General features: G+C 33.2%; 1 protein-coding gene across 1 annotated transcript in view; it reads left to right on the top strand.

Annotated features, from left to right (window-relative positions):
- LOC145684374 (chordin-like protein 1) overlaps positions 1-14,270 on the top strand; it is a 268,863-nt gene extending 254,593 nt beyond the window's left edge. The window contains exon 11 of the mRNA XM_081756620.1: positions 1,432-14,270. Coding sequence (XP_081612746.1) covers positions 1,432-1,583 — 152 coding nt within the window. The 3' untranslated portion in view covers positions 1,584-14,270. The remainder of the gene's footprint in view (positions 1-1,431) is intronic.
- The last annotated feature ends 2,576 nt before the right edge of the window (positions 14,271-16,846 follow it).

Genomic DNA, 16,846 nt, shown 5'->3' with positions numbered 1-16,846 from the left:
ATATCATTCTTAAAATTATCACAATTATTTATAATTAATTTTATAAAATTAAATGACGATTACATTTAATTACCCTAGTAGCAAGAAAGCTTTCTGCCAGTTGGCGCGTGGTTGGCTTTTGGCTTTCTCCGCTTGCACTTGAAACGCATGCTTTCATACAATCTGCCGTTTGTTGTACTTGTAAGCTATGCTTTAGACTCTTCGCAGAGCATCATAGCATCACTGGCCTTTCATTGACTAGTGACTTGACTTGACTTGTAAAATGCTTGCGTGAAGTTTGAACTGAACACTGAATGCAAGGTTGCCTCCATGGAATCCAACTTGCGACATGCTTTCACGTTTTCCAATCAAGCTGGATGCAAGCTTGGCCGACTTGCAATTCAAGCTTACAGCAAGCGATTTTCAAGTTTTCTCTGCTACTAGGGTATGTTTAATTAATTTAAAAACTAGTGGGATAATGAATAAAACGGGTTTATTTTTCGTTAGCGCAATTATAGTGGGATGTAATTTGCGTCTAGGGAGATTTAGCGAGTTTTGAGCTATGATCTGGTGGCAATTTTTCATGATCTGTGGGTAACATTAATAATACACGTCTTCTGTACAGGAAGAGGCTTGGATATAGTGATGCCAACCCGTGGGAAAATCCCATTCTGACATGAATTATTCAAAGGGAATGGGATAGAGGGAATTCATGACGAATGGGATAAAGGGAATTTTCGTCGAAATTGGGAACATAGATGAGGTTTTTCACAATATGTATAATCCACGCGAACAAAATAGTGTTGTCAACTTTTAGTCTCAAGTGTTTTCTTTGTTATTGGTGAAGTCCATGCTAGTGAGCTTGTAACACATGACATACTTGTTTCATTTTCATATTTTATTATTATTATTATTATTAATAATAATAATAATAATAATAAAATACAATGTGGGAAATTCAGATTCAAAATGGGATTTTTTACTTATCAACATGAAGCGTTTCAAACTGGCATCATTGCTTCGAGTTCACAACATGGAGAGGCCCCTGACAACATGGTGTGATAAGTCGTATCACAGAGAAAATAACAAGACTTGCTATTTTGCTCTGTGGTCGTATAGGTGAACCTTATGTGTGTCCTTTTGTAGCTGATTTTGTATATTTTCCCCTTCAAAATCTGGCATAAATCACCTCGTTAACAACTACTAGACCCTATTAGTGCTTCAAAAAAAAAAAAAAAAAAAAAAAAACACTCTTTTTCACATTATAAGAATTATATACAATATGTAGACAAGAATATTTTAATCTCTGAAATGGATCCTAAAGATTAAAATATGTCCAGAATAATCAAAATTTTTTATTGATTCCTTTCTGCACTGAATGTGCTAATTCTAAATTTCAGTGTACTTTAATAGTGATAGTGTTTGATGTAATATTATTTTATCTTATTACAGAACATGTGATAAAGTTTGGCAAACGAGAGAAAAAGCTGAAACGAAGATGTAAAGCGAATTGCGAGAGCAAAATCCAGCGACTGGAGAAAGTGCTTAAGCTGGAGAAAATACCAATGAGAAAGATATGCCTTCCTGGAGAAATACAAGTATAAAGATCCTTTTACTAAAACTACTCGATGTTTCAAAAAAAAAACACAAAAATAAAATAATAATTTAAAAAAAAAAAACTAAAATAATTTTGACTACTATTGTCGGAGTGTAAGTTATATATAGAGTGAAAACTTATTTGGCAGGCCATTTTGTTAGATCTCATATCTATTTATTTATTATTATTATTAATTTTTTGTGATTAAAAACAACAACAAGAATAGTGCTTCGTTCTAATCACTTAAAATTCGATATTTAAATTAACATTAAAATGTTTAAAAATTGTAAAATCTACCTATTTATATGAAGCAGGACTATGTGACTGAAATTGTAATTGCATTCCCTAATATCGATAACTAGATTTAGGAAAAGTAAATTGAAATCTATTTTAAGGATAAATATATATCAACTTGTAATAATTTGCATGGATTTTGATACTCCATCAGCGCTTGATTTTAAATCCACTTTTAGAAACTGTAATTGTTTCCGTCGTTAAAGTCTTCAGAACTATTTCAAGAACGCTAGGTTGGCTTCAATAGCTACAATGGCGAAACACGGTCGTAATTTTTCATATTGTCAATTGAAAGAACTTGTAATGTAATAAAATAGGAACGGAATATCAAGTACTTTCTCATTTGCTGTATGAGAACATTAACTTATTTTCTGATTTGATACACCTAAAACCTGTTTCATTGCACTCCTACTACTTATTTTTCTGATTCTGTTCCTGTGTTCTTACAACTTACTTTCCTGACTCGTTATTCCTCTTTCTCTACAACTTATTTCCTTGATTCATTGTTCCTCTATTCGTATAATTTATTTAGTTGATTTGTTGTTCCTGTACTGCTACAACTTATTTCTGATTTGTTCCTTTATTCCTATGATTTATTTCCTTGATTTGCTTTCCCTCTATTCCTACAACTTATTTGTTGATTTGTTTTTCCTATTCCTTGATTTGTTGTTGCTCCATTTCTACAATTTATGTATCTAATTCACTGTTCCTGTATCCCTACAACCTGCTTCTTTGATTCGTTCTTCCTGTGTTCCTACACTTATCCTCTTAATTAATTGTTCCTATATTCCTACAATTATTTCATTGATTCAACAATCCTCCATTTCTATAACATATTTTCTGATTCGTTTTTCCTGTACTTCTACAACTTATTTCCTTAATTCATTGTCCCTCTATTCTTACAACATATTTCTTTCATTCATTGATCTATAGATTATATTCCTAATTCATTGTTCTTCCATTGCTATGTTTTATTTCCTTGATTTGCTGTCCCTCTATTTCTATAACTTATTTAGTTAATTTGTCGTTCCCTATTTCTACGACTTATTTCTTTTATTTATTGTTCCTCTATTTCTACCACTTATTTCTTTGATTTGTTATTCTACTGTTTCTATCCATTGATTTGTTATTCCTCCATTTCTACAACTTATGTCTCTAATTCACTGGTCTTGTATCCCTACAACCTGCTTTTGTGATTTGTTCTTCTTGTATTCCTACACTTATCCCCTTAATTAATTGTTCTTGTATCCTACAATCATCCTCCATTTCTATAACATATTTATTGATTCGTTTTACTATACTTCTACAACTTACTTCCCTGATTCATTATTCCTGTAATTCTACAACTTATTTTCTGGATTCATTGTTCCTCTATTCTCACAACTTCTTTCTTTCACTCATGTTACGTATATTCCTAATTCATTATTCTTCCATTGTTACAATTTATTTCCTTGATTTGCTGTCCCTCTGTTCTTACAACGTATTTAGTCGATTTGTCGTTCCTGTACTCCTACAACTTATTTCCCATTCGTTCCTCTATTCCCACGACTTATTTCCTTGATTTGCTGTCTTCTATTCCTATTCTTTGATTTATTTTTACTCTATTTCTACAACTTTTGTCTCTAATTCACTATTCTTTTGTTCCTACAACCTGTTTCTTTGATTTGTTCTTCTTGTATTCCTACACATATCCCCTTAATTAATTGTTCCTGTATTCCTACAATTATTTCGTTAATTCAATAATCCTCCATTTCTATAACATATTTACTGATTCGTTTTCCTGTACTTCTACAACTTACTTTCCTGAATCTTTATTCATGTAATTCTACAACTTATTTCCTTGATTTATCAACTAATCTATTCATTATTAATCTATTTCTATAAGTTATCTCTGTGATTCATTGTACCTACAATTTATTTGCCTAATTTATCGATTCTGTATTCCTACAATTTATTTCCTTGATTGTAATAAATAAGACTCACAACAACTACATTTGGTAATTCTAAACTACCTTAAGTACAGTAGCACTGGATAGCAACCTGTATACAATGAAATCGTACAGGATATACGAAAACAATTCCACTAACGAAGCACTAATTTGTATTCTTGTTGTTGTTTTGATATACCTAGATATATAATTTTTATGACTCAATGTGATAGTTTTCAGAACTCAAATAAAACAAATTATTTTTTATTTATTTACTATGATAATTTTTTTCACTTCTTACTCTTTAGTTCCGTATTAATGTTATTGTGTCAAAATAGAAATCATTGTTTTACTGTATGTTTTGTAGTATTAAGTTTGTTTCAAAAGGATGTATGTGAGAGAGAGATTGTACGTACAGAGAATACTTTTAGAAAACTTATATATATTTAAAATATATATATTGATAAATAAAAGGTATGCGTATGAGATGATGCACGATTGTTCACTGAATGGATATTAGTAAATTTAAAATAACCATTTTTTTTACAAAAAAAAAAAAAATAAACTATTTAAAGTACTGTACTGCCAGTTAATCAATACATGTATCAAATAATTCCAATATTTTTCTTTTGTTCTTCCAAAGATAAAGTCCACACAAAATAAATAATAATATGACGGTAGCAGCTCTTTGAGGATAGTCACGTTGGTAAAAAAAATTAAAATTTTTATAGCTTGTCAAACAAAGGGAAGTAAGTTTACCTAACGTACCAATTCATGAAAACATTAGACAAGTACCCTTCAGTTAGTTTGAAGGCATAAAAGTTTTTAGATTTTACCAATGGGACTAGACTCATGAACCGCCATGAGTGTGAATATATATAGATAGATTTATTATTAGAAGTCAGAAAGAAAATAGTGTGTGTTCTGTGACGGATTCAATAAACTATGCCGATAGATTCTATACTTTTCAGAATAAAGACAAAAGTTTATTCTATATTCTTTCAAATCGAAGCTTGGTTTCAAAACTTATTCAAAACAAAAGGGCATTTTAAAAAGCTTTCTTTTGTCAGAATAATCATTTCAAAACCTACTTTACAAGCCTTGTTCACATTGTTTAAAAAAAAAAAAAAAGTTTAAGACTTACTGAGCCCATCTTCAAAGTGTTTAAGGATGTTAGGAAAAGGTAAATGACTCGGGAAATAAATGAAGTATTAATGCCAAAGGGAAGCAAATATAAACAATTGAAATGATAAGTTACATAGTGTATAAGTTCGTAGCATTTTATAAATCACCGTGTCATTATTCGTGTACGTTTACGGTACTACAATAATTAATTAATACAATCCCATGCAGCTGAATAAAATATTGTATTATATTCTTAAACACGACTGGAGATCCAAGGGCTCGTAAAAAACGACATTTTAAAAAAAAATCTCTTTTACTTGGGAAATTTTGGGTATTGTTTTAAGTATTTCAATTGTTGTGGAGAGAGGACAGTAGTTTCCATCTTTGTTTTCCCATTATAACATGGAAAATATTTAATTATTGCATTCTGAAGGAAAACTTTCGAGAAATTCAAGAATCGAATGTAAAATCGGTCATTCAATAGCAAGAGAACGTGAATATCCGTCACTCGATAGCAAGAAAAAGTGCAAATCGGTCATTCGATAGCAAGAAAACGTGCAAATCGGTCATTCGATGGCAAGAAAACGTGCAAACCGGTCATTCGATAGCAAGAAAACGGTCATTCGATGGCAAGAAAACGTGCAAATTGGTCATTCAATAGCAAGAGAAAGTGCAAATCGCATTCGATAGCGAGAAAAAGTGAAAATCGATGGACGCAGTGGGTTTTCAAATTCGAACAAATTGTCTATTAGATTAATGTTCAACGATAAAGATGTTTTAGTGAAAAAGTTTAATAGCATTAGTAGTAACTATTCTAAAAGTGTTAGGTTTCCTGGATCAAAATTATCGTCCAAATTTTATGAATACACTACAACTTCGTTTTTACTATATATAACATTTATTGATACTGTTAAAATTCGAGGGAAAGAACATTTAAAACGCTATCCAAAAGTTTCTCATTTCAAGTATATTCAACACGATATAACAGTAAAGGAAGAAATAACTATGTAAATAATGATATTAAACTAACATCACACCAAAAATAACGCGTTTGTGGCCTTAATTTTGTAAACTGAAATCTCTGAAGCTGAGGATAAAATGTTTTTCGAATGGAGCAGCAAGATATAATCAAGATTTTATACAAAAAACTTTTCTTATTCGTTTCTTAGTTTTCTTGGTATGTTTTCTTTGCCTGTCTTATTGAATTTAGGCAACAAGTAAAACAAATGTTTAGGCAACCCAAGCGACACTTGGAATATGTGGGTTGCATAACTTACACTTCCAGGTAATAACTGCAATGCCAATTTGAAAACCAATCAAGACAGCGAGGCGCGTAATGAATATCACTCACAAGTACCGGATTTTAAACATATTTTTTTGAATTGTAAAATCTATCAAGGGGGGAAACAAGAGTGGAACTTGATAAAGAAAGAACAAACTAAGCAATAACTATGGAATAAAAAAGTAAAGAAACTGAAAATTTCCTCTTTTATATATAAAAAAACCGGCTTTCTTGTGTCTCCACACACGATACAATATTCATGTGTTGTTTGACGGGGATTCTCTTGAAGAATCTCATTTAAGAAATCTGCGTCTCATATTGGCAGTCATCTTTACCACAGAACAACTAACTAACTAACTAACTCTATGGCCTATGGAACCCGGAGGTTCAACGCCGCGTTCACAAAAGCTCTCCACTGACTTCTATCCTTAGCTAACTGCATCCAGTTTCTACTTTGTATTCCTATCTCTGCGAGATCCATCTTAATATTGTCCTCCCATCTGCGCCTAGGTCTTCCTAATGGTCGTTTTCCGATTGGTCTTCCAGTCAAGACCACAGAACAACACATAAGTAAAATCGTTTTATTCAGAAACTTGCAAACCATTTTCTGGTCATACTTCCAGTAATGCCATTAACTCAATTCATAAACTGTTACACAAAGAGTGAAAAAAATGCATGACTGGACGGAAACTCAAACCAGAGATCTTCAGCATACCTTGTCTATGCGTTAACCATTACGCTACCGAGTCTGTTGCCTATAACCCTATAACCCACTCCATTAAACTTTCATTAATTTTCTAACTATGCTAGAGAATGAGTATGTATCTGAGAATGACTGTGACGATGATGGAACAATATAAAGAAGTTCTGACAACAAAAATATCCTTTGCATTGTCTTTTAACTGACTTAGCACAGCACTACATAGAATCACTTCGCATCTTGCACAACACTGGTACACAAAACTTAGAACTTTCAAATTGAAGCTCTCCGAAACCACTACGAATAAACTTTTGTCTTATTACATTCTTTGTAGAAGAATCAATAAAAACAAAGATTGTATTCGTCGCAGAACCTATCATATGTGTATACAATATTTCAGTTTTAAAAGACATACTACATAAAGTCAATAAGTGTGACCGGTTCCAGTCTTTTTTACAGTTGGAATCAAATGTAATTGCATTTTATATATATGATATGTTAAATGAATCACACATTTTCTCACGTATTACATTGTCAAAGCAAGACATTTATTCACTGTTTAATAATGACTTTCCGTCTAGAATTTACGCTTCTTATGTGAAGGAATGGATGAATTATGTGAAATACATTCAACAGGAACAGAACAAAAATTGATCGGACCATAAAATTATTTAACATTTAAACCTCTTCGTTGCCATTTTCACTATGCTTCTCAAGTCGCTTAACCAATTCAATAAATGATTGGAACACTGATTTACAATTTCACTATCGTATATATATATGACATTTAGGTTACCTGTTGAAAGTAGATGAACGACTAACTTTATGTGTATTTTTATAAAAATCTGAAAATGAAATTGTTTACTCCGACAAAATAGAAGGTGTCTGATTCACCCGATTTCAAAGTGTTAACGTTTGAAAACGGCTAACTGTATTTGAATGGAACATCTACAGTTATAAAACATTCAAGGTTAGTTCCTTGATATCCCTGGTTGGGAAAGTCACATATGGGATTAAAGGATTCGATTCCGTGATATAAATGATTTCTGTCGAACTGAAACCAATTTACAGTATGGCAAGTGACAAATTAGAATTCCGACTGACATGATAATCTGTTGCGGTTCCAGTTCTATGAATCCTTAATAATTGATAAATGTGAAAATAACAATCGATTCCCTGCAAATACCCTCTCATACAAAAACTAGAACTTACCAAATAGAAATTCCCATAACATCAAGAACCCAATATATCTTTCCAAAGAGTTTGTGACGTATGAGGCCGAGACGAAGAATTTTAGGCTTATTGATGTCAACCACTTATACATGTAATATTGATTTCGGTAGTCACTTGTATCGGATGTTAACACTATCACACTTTGATATTGTACACAAAAGATCTTAAGTACTAACAACAGATGTACATATACACATTTTTAAAAATTATATGGTACATGAGGGAGTTAAATTTCGAAATCCAAGCTCACTTTAATTTGTTGACTTTTTTTAGTGTGTATGTGTGTGTTCAAGTTTCGTTTGGATGGCAGATGTCACTAGTGTGCAGGCGCGACGCACAGTAATGACCTCTCCAAACTTCCGTTAGTTTCCAAGATATGAGACTATTGACTTGATATGTTTTATGCGGCTGGAGGAGTGAACATTCGTGAACTGAAAAGTTGGTGTAACTACAATTATTTGGCACTTTGTAACAAATTTCTATTGGCTTGCTTTTAAAGCCAATATAAAACTTTGAAATCGGATTGTGTGCGCGTGATCATCTGTGCATGAACTTGAACATTCGCTCTTTCAAACTCTAGGTGTTTCATCTAAATACGATTAGCCGTTTATAAGCTGCAGTGTTTTAAAATCGGAAAAAGATTTTAGAAACATCCTGTAGCATGTTGCTTTATTTGATTTTTCCAATTAAAATAAAGGTAAATAAGTTTTGGACTACTGAAAATCAAGATTTCCCACCAGGCTGCAGAGTAGAGCACCTATGCTAGTTACTTACCAATACTGTAACGTAGGATTATCTCTACCTGGAGCCTAAGTCAGCTGTAAAGAAGTGCTCTCTGACTGTTTCTCAATAGGGTAATCACGTAAACTGTACAATGGAGTAACCTCTCCACTTACTATAACTTAAACTTGATTATGGCTAAAGCTTAAAAGATGGCAAATTAACTGTTAGAATTCACACAAAAATCATAACACAACACTGTAAGAGTGGAATATAAATATATACGACTTAAAGACATAAATACGTATGAGAAATTATTTTTAAATTCGAAAATAACATACATGTTAATTTAGTACGGAAATGAGTTCGAATGTAATAAATATACAGTATTGTCTCCGGAACTCGAACGCTCCAAAACTTGAATTACTTAGATCATGGACGAAAAATTTGAGCAAATTTAGGCCCGGAATACGTACGCTGCTTTGGAATTCGAACACCCAGCACGTTTTGTTGTGTGTTTATGCGTACGTTTTTCCTTGCGCGTTTTGAGGGGATTTGAGGTTAAAATTACAAAATCCTCACAATACTAGTTCCAATAAATGTTCAAAGTAACCTTTCTCTTTATTATGGATTTCCTGAATTTCAATTTTGAAACTTAATTCTTCAATATACATATTCCGCTTTAACTTTAGGATGTTTTCCAAACCATGTATTAAAAAAAAGAAAAAAAATTGCTCCTGATGTACCTTCATCCGTAGATACACAGTCACAGAGCGCTTGGTATCGATAAGTGTGTTCGCAATTTCATAGCATGTTGAAAGCACAATGCCTCGGGTAATGGTTTGTATCTCAATTTAACACTAGGTTCTGTCCTTCATAATCATGGTGTTGTATAAGGATATGAAGATAAAATTACGAATCAAGCGAAAGAAATTAGTAGACAACCTACTAATAAGCATAATACGTTACTACAGCCAAAAACCGTTTCAACGAACTAGCATCACCTTCGTCAGTGTCATTGAAGGGAAAAAAACTTAACTCGCTGAAACCTCCACATTATGAAGATGCCTCTGGGCAATAGATAAAGGAAAGCTCTATACAGGGTGTTGCAAAAAAAATGTGTCACAATATTTTGGCAACAGATTCACATCAAAATAAGAAAAAAAAAGTTCATACGGACCTGTGTTTAAAAGTGGATAGTTTCGGAGTTATAGGGTACCGAAAATGTGAAACAAGTGAACTTTAAAATTTGACAGCTCCACTACTATAGGCCCTATCGTAGTCGGGTCAAGACGTCACTAAGGAACTAGTATGTGAACTATCCAAATATCCATGTTTAAGAATGCTCCAGTACTTGCAAACCATTTTTTTTTTTAGAGAAGTAAGTGAAGAGGATCAAGTACTCCCAAACAGCCTCTCTAAAAATGATTGTGCAAGTACCGGGGGTTCTGAAAGATGAATATTTTGATAGTTCACATATTAGTTCCTCAGTGATTTCCTGACCCGACTACGATCGGTCCTATAATAGTGGGATTATAGATCTTTAAAGTTCATTTTTTCACGTTTTCGGCACCCTAAAACAACGAAGCTATGCACTTCCGACCACAGGTTCATATGATTTTTTTTTCTTATTTTGATGTGAGAAGTCTATTTCCAAAATATTGATAAATTTTTGTAACACCCTGTATATAGATGGAATGGATTATTCAACGTTATCTATACGCAATAGTGATATATTGGAAGTTTTAGTTATTTATGTGAATATCGCTTCTTTCTTAGTCGAATACTCTCTGTACAACCGCAAGTTTGATTACATGGTAATTTTTTCCCTTCAGTTCAGAGAATTCAAAACATAATTATTTAACTTGTATAGTGTTCAAGGACTTATATATGCCATATGTGTACAATTTTCCATTGTGCTTGAATCAGAAACATCATCGTAGTATGAAGTGTTCAACAGCTTAACCTTTTGATGTCAATTACACTGACGAAGACAACGATTGTTCGTTGAAACAGTTCAATTATACTGACGAAGACGGTGATTGTTCGTTGAAACAGTCTATCGCTGTCCATCACAGTATCATAAGATGTTTACTGGAAACTTTTTTAATTATTTAAATACGCATCCAATATCATCATTAAGCTATTTTTTTTTCAAGTTAAAACAAGTTATTTAAATTTATAAGGCAGGTAATACTGTACTCTATCTTAATATACTTATTCGTAAAACACTGATGATCAGAACTAGAATAAACTTACCATGACTACAAAATACATGTACAATTCGAATTATCATTTTTTTATATATCGTCGTCGGCAATTCAAAACCTGCTATGTGCATTTTGCAGGAGAAGCGGAAAACAGTATCCTGGTTAGATTTTTCGCTTTATAAAAGTGATGTTATAAGTAATATTTGATGCTGCACGTAACTTGATACCCTCTCAAGTAACTTGAGAAGATATCAAGTTACGTACAGCATCAAATATTACTTATAACATCACTTTTATAAAGCGAAAAATCTAACCAGGATACTGTTTTTCGCTTCTCCTGCAAAATGCACATAGGTTTTGAATTGCCGACGACGATATACTATCAACAGATACTTAAAAAGAATAAAAGGGTGACCTGGTATATTACAAGATTATACATGATGCTTTTTCACTTTGGGCACCTTGTAAATTTGTTTGAAAATTTAGTAGTTAAAAGGATTCTTTAATAAATATATTTATATTTTTAGACAGACCACAGTTACTTGAAGTAAGATATATATCATATTATACAGTACATAAAAATTGTAATACGTTAAAATATTCACAAAAAAGGTTCGAAGCACTTCTCTTCCTCAGCGCATCTAAAGAGAACTCGCTGCTGCATAAGAGTTGTGATGTATGAAATTCTCTTCTTGTCCATCCTATAGAACAAAAAACGATGGAAGAGTTTATAGTTCGATACTGAGATTTCGTTTCCTTCCTTTCTTTAGAAGTGCTGAGGAAGAAGTTAAATGCTTCGAAACTGTTCATAGGTTCTTGTATGTTTCGGAAGTTGTAACGTATGAAAATTTTTATTCACTGTTAAAATTGATATGTATATCAATCGAATCAGTTAGTAATTACGTGTCACATATCTGATAGAGGTAAAACAGTCAGTGATAAATAGATGCGCTATTCGACTGAATAACAAAAAATTACGATAAAAGAAAGTTATTGGATTGTTCAACATACGCTGTTACTTCAAAGTAAATAGTGTTTCTTTTTTTCTTTCAATTTATATTAAAGTAACCCAAGTAGCACGACGATTGGTCCATTATTAACCAAACTTTAAGTCAACTAGTATTTTTTTTTTCAGGCGTAATGCCCGGAGGGCTTTGTTGCCCCTTTCCAAATTAAGAATGATTAACTTGTGATCATACGTCATTCTTGTCCAGGACACGTCTTTTACTAAATATGGATCCCAGTGTAGCGCAGTGCCATGCCGTGGAAAATCAGCGCCCGGGACGAGAGTATATGACGGCGCCCCCGTACATATGAGTGTGGTCAACAGACCAGCCGTAAAATGTCACCATGGTTAGCGTGAAGCGTACGAAAATCAAACAATAAAACCCTGCTTTTCATTGATTGTGAGCACATTTTTTTCTTTCATTTTATGCATGTGCACATGCATTTTCTAGGGACGCAAAAAGTACAAATCTGACCCTAGTCAAATTAAATATTAAGATTGAAAAATACTGCCGTTGATTTAAAATATTCCAAGTAAAATAGTGTTTTCTTCTCTCTTTCCTTTTTTCCTTCCTGAATTTTGCGCCCTCTTACTTCGGCGCACAAAGCCGTCGCCCCACTATCCCCCCGCACAAGGCACGGCACTGATGTAGCGCCACTTACATTTTGATTTCTCCTCCTAGAAAAGACTTCTAGAAGAAAGTTTAAAGTCAACAGAGATAAATGAAAGTTGACGTAACGTTTTGGGGTCAATACTGGACGAAACGACGTTGTTACTGTTTTCTAAACATTTCTGTATTTCTGTATACTTCTGTTTATGGATGAATGAGTGGTAAAGACTGAATGTTATTTTGTATTTGTAAAAAAAATAATAATTTAAAAAACAAAAAGTAAGTAAAATTTTAAGAAAATAAAATTAAAACTAAAGTGTATGTGTATAGAATACACAGAAACAAACAAACATAGGAGAGATTTTTATGAGGGCTGGTTACCCTGTCTACCTTATCTTGTGCTTTCCACAGGCAATAAAAATAACATTGTCGTAAATTTGAATGTTGCTGTATTTTTCAATGTGTTTTTTCTTCTATCTTTCTCGATATTTTTTTGTAAAAACAAATAAAAATGACAGGGGCGTCGACTCCGAGGGGTCTTTATTTGCTCGATGATCCTCCAGAATTTTTGTGGGGGTGCTCGGCACTCATACAAAAGAGGAAGAAGAAAAATTACAAAAGAAAAATGAGGGGAAAATTCTAATCTTTTGCCTTATTTCTTAAATAATAATAGGGCCCGATTTTTTCAGAGCGGATAAGGGTTTAATTTTTTTTTTTAATAAAGACACGCATTTCATTTAAATTCACTGCATTGTATACATTTTTTTTATTATTATACGAATATGCACTTAAATTTCGTTCTATTTAACGAACTTCATTTGTTTCTTTCCTTTTAAAATCTGTAAATTCGAAGGTTAACTGTGAAAATGGAGTCATCCCTGGTAAGATAGAGGGTTAGAACCCAAGACGTTCCTTGGTTAAGTCGTCAGACTGTCATTCAAGTATATTTTGCACTGTGAAAAGAAAAAAAGAACTCCAGTTTCTTTAAAAAATACATAAAATCGCATTTTTGGGAGAGTCAATTTTTCAAAATTTCCGGGAAAGGGCCCCGGGACTCTCCGATAATCCTAGAAGTATCCCCAAAAACCCCAATTGTACACTGTGAATTAGAGCACCTCCACTGAATTTACAACTCGGCGCCCCTGAAAACTAATATATATATATATATACATATAAAATGGAAATTTAAACCAAATACAACAAGGAATATTTGAAAAAAAATGCATGAATTATTTACATACATAAATGCATACATATATACAAGTACCAATGCCATTAGATAGAAAATAAATGAGTTTTATCGTCTGAAAAAATATGATGAATGTTTAAATGTGTGTTTGATGGAATTATATTTATGGGCATATTAATATAATACTATATTATATATAAATATGTACGTCCGTTGTTGAATCATCTTCAACTGAGACAGTCCAAAGATATGTGTTACTGAATGTAACAAAATAATACAGAAAAAGCTAACAATGATCAAGAAATTCATACAAATGATAATAAATAAATGAAATCATTTAGGCCAGAACATGCTTCAAAATCATTCCTATGTTAATTTTGTCGGTTAGCTTTTTGTAACTTTGTATGTTTGTTTTTAAAATAAAGAATGTTTTAAAAAAAATAAAACACATGTTTTATTTATACCTCCCTTTGCTCAAAATAATTTCAATGCCTGTTATAAATTCTACAAAAAATTTCCAATTTCTCGACTTAAAAAAAAAAAAAAAAAAAAAACTGCACATTGTGTCAGTCTTGGGGCTATGTCTGTCATACATATGATCTGCTGCTTACTTGTTTATTTCATATATATATATATATATATATATATATATATATATATATATATATATATATATATATATATATATATATATATATATATACAGGATATTTCAAAATAACACCGACAACGTTTGAGAGGTGATTTCTGACACCAAGATAAAACATAAAGTATAGATCAATCTGGGTGCTCAAATGCTTCCTTTCGGAGTTATAGGCTGCCGAGAACATGAAAAAATAAACTCTAAAGGTCCATAGGTCCAAAACTATAGGACCTACGTAGCCGGTTCAAGACTTCGTTTAGGGACTAATATGTGTCCTAACCAAATATCCATGTTTAAGAATCCTGTAGTACTTCCGGAACAATTTTTGTAGAAGTAGTTGGTGAGTACTTCAAATTATATCTCGTAGCCAAACTCCCTCTATAAAAATTGTTGCGTGACAATCTTAGGATTCTGAAACACCGAGTTTTGGATAGGCCACATATTAGTTCCTAAGTTCTGTCTTGACCCGATTATGGCAGGTCCCATAATTTTGGAGCTGTGGACCTTTAAAGTTCATTTTTTTCATGATTTCGGCAGCCTATAACTCCAAAAGGAAGCATTTGTGTACCAGGTTGGTCTATACTTTTTGTCTTATCTCGGTGTCAGGAATCATCACCTAAACGTTGTCGATGTTTTGAAACACCTTCTCTCTCTCTCTCTCTCTCTCTATATATATATATATATATATATATATATAATATAATTGTACACTTTTCGGATCCTCCTCTGGAGACGAGAACTGCACCAGTCTACCAAATAGTTACATCGATTCTTTCCAGATGGAAGTTTTAAAGTCGATATACGTTGATACTAGCACCACTGATTAGCATAATAGATTATGTAAGTGCTTGATGGATTCGTAGAGCAATGGTAATGTTTCCAAGTTAATCTGCGACGTTGCCACATAGTGCAATTTTGATTCTCTATAGGGGCTGAAGGGGGCCCTGGAGAGTGTGCCATTATATAGAATTTTAGCTGTATTTTGACCTGAATAATACCGCCCTGTTGTTCATGAGTTCCGTTTTTAGAACACCACATATATATAGGGTGTTTCAAAACATCAACGTTTGGGAGATGATTCCTGACATCAAGATAAAAACGAAAAGCATACACACACCTGAGTGTAGAAATGCCTCCCTTCGGTGCTACGACAAGCAGAGAACTTGTCCCAAAAAAGGCAAAAACAACCATAGTTCAAGAATGAAATGTCAGATCAAAGTCAGGTAAAAGGGAATATCTGTTATTTTAAAACGTAGATACCAGTAATCTACAACTAAATGTGGCACAGGGACGGCGTAAGGGCAACCTTCAAAGAAACTGAAAAAGGACTTAAGTATTTTATCGAACGTTGAATGAGGAAAATAAACGAGATTTCAATGAATAAAAAGTCATAGTATACCCATCTTTCAAGTTAGAAGAACACTTAAAATTCGAAAGAAGCATAGATATACATGTTTGATTGATCTACTTTGTATCAATACAAAATAAACTCTCGAAGAAAGCACTCCTACCACCAGACCATAGTATCAGTTGCATCAGTTGCAATGGGTACAACATGCATGGCAGGAAAAGCAGCCAGTGTTGCTTAATCGTTTACCTCAACAATAATTCGAATTACACGTGCGAAGGACGGCCACAGATACCATGCAGCTATTCTGCTGGCCGAACCTAATGCCATCAGACTACCACCTGTTCCATTTCCTAGGAAAATATCTCCGTGGGAAATCCTTCGACAATGAGGAAGACTTATGGCACGCGTTCATGAACTTCTTTGCCTCTAAAATCCCTGTTTTATCGTCACGGGATTACACAGCTGCAAAAAAAGTTAGAAATTGTACTGAATTTTGATGGAGATCACTTCAAGACCTAACGCCGAAAATGAAATAAAATCTTTGAGTTTTACGTCCCACGATTATGCCGGTTAGGCTAAAGGAGACGGTGATGATGAGTAACGAATGAAATGGTGGAATGAAGAAAGTGGGAGGAAACGGGAGAATCCACAGAAAACCCACGCACACGGTGTTTGTCCACCACAAAGTTCACTTGGCGGGAGCTGGGATCGAACCCGGGACCCCAAGCACCAGAGGTGAACGCTCTACCAGTGAGCAAGACCTAACGCCGAGTACTATGCGCTGTATATCTGTATGTTTCTGACAGTCACAAACAGGAAAACTTTTTTCAGTTACCTTGTATCATCATGCTATTTGGGAAGTAGTTATGCACCGGCGTTTTGAGATAATCACATTATGAGCCCAATCTCAATTCCCGAATCATACCTTATCCATGGTTGAAATTTATTTTAACAGGAAAGTACTAAATGAAAAACAAAC

This window comes from Thermobia domestica, chromosome 4 (genome assembly GCF_964235325.1).
Source record: "Thermobia domestica chromosome 4, izTheDome1.hap1.1, whole genome shotgun sequence".
In the NCBI taxonomy this organism is placed as follows: domain Eukaryota; kingdom Metazoa; phylum Arthropoda; class Insecta; order Zygentoma; family Lepismatidae; genus Thermobia; species Thermobia domestica.
The sequence above is the reverse complement of the archived record's forward strand: the minus strand, read 5'-3'. Positions and strand labels throughout refer to the sequence as shown.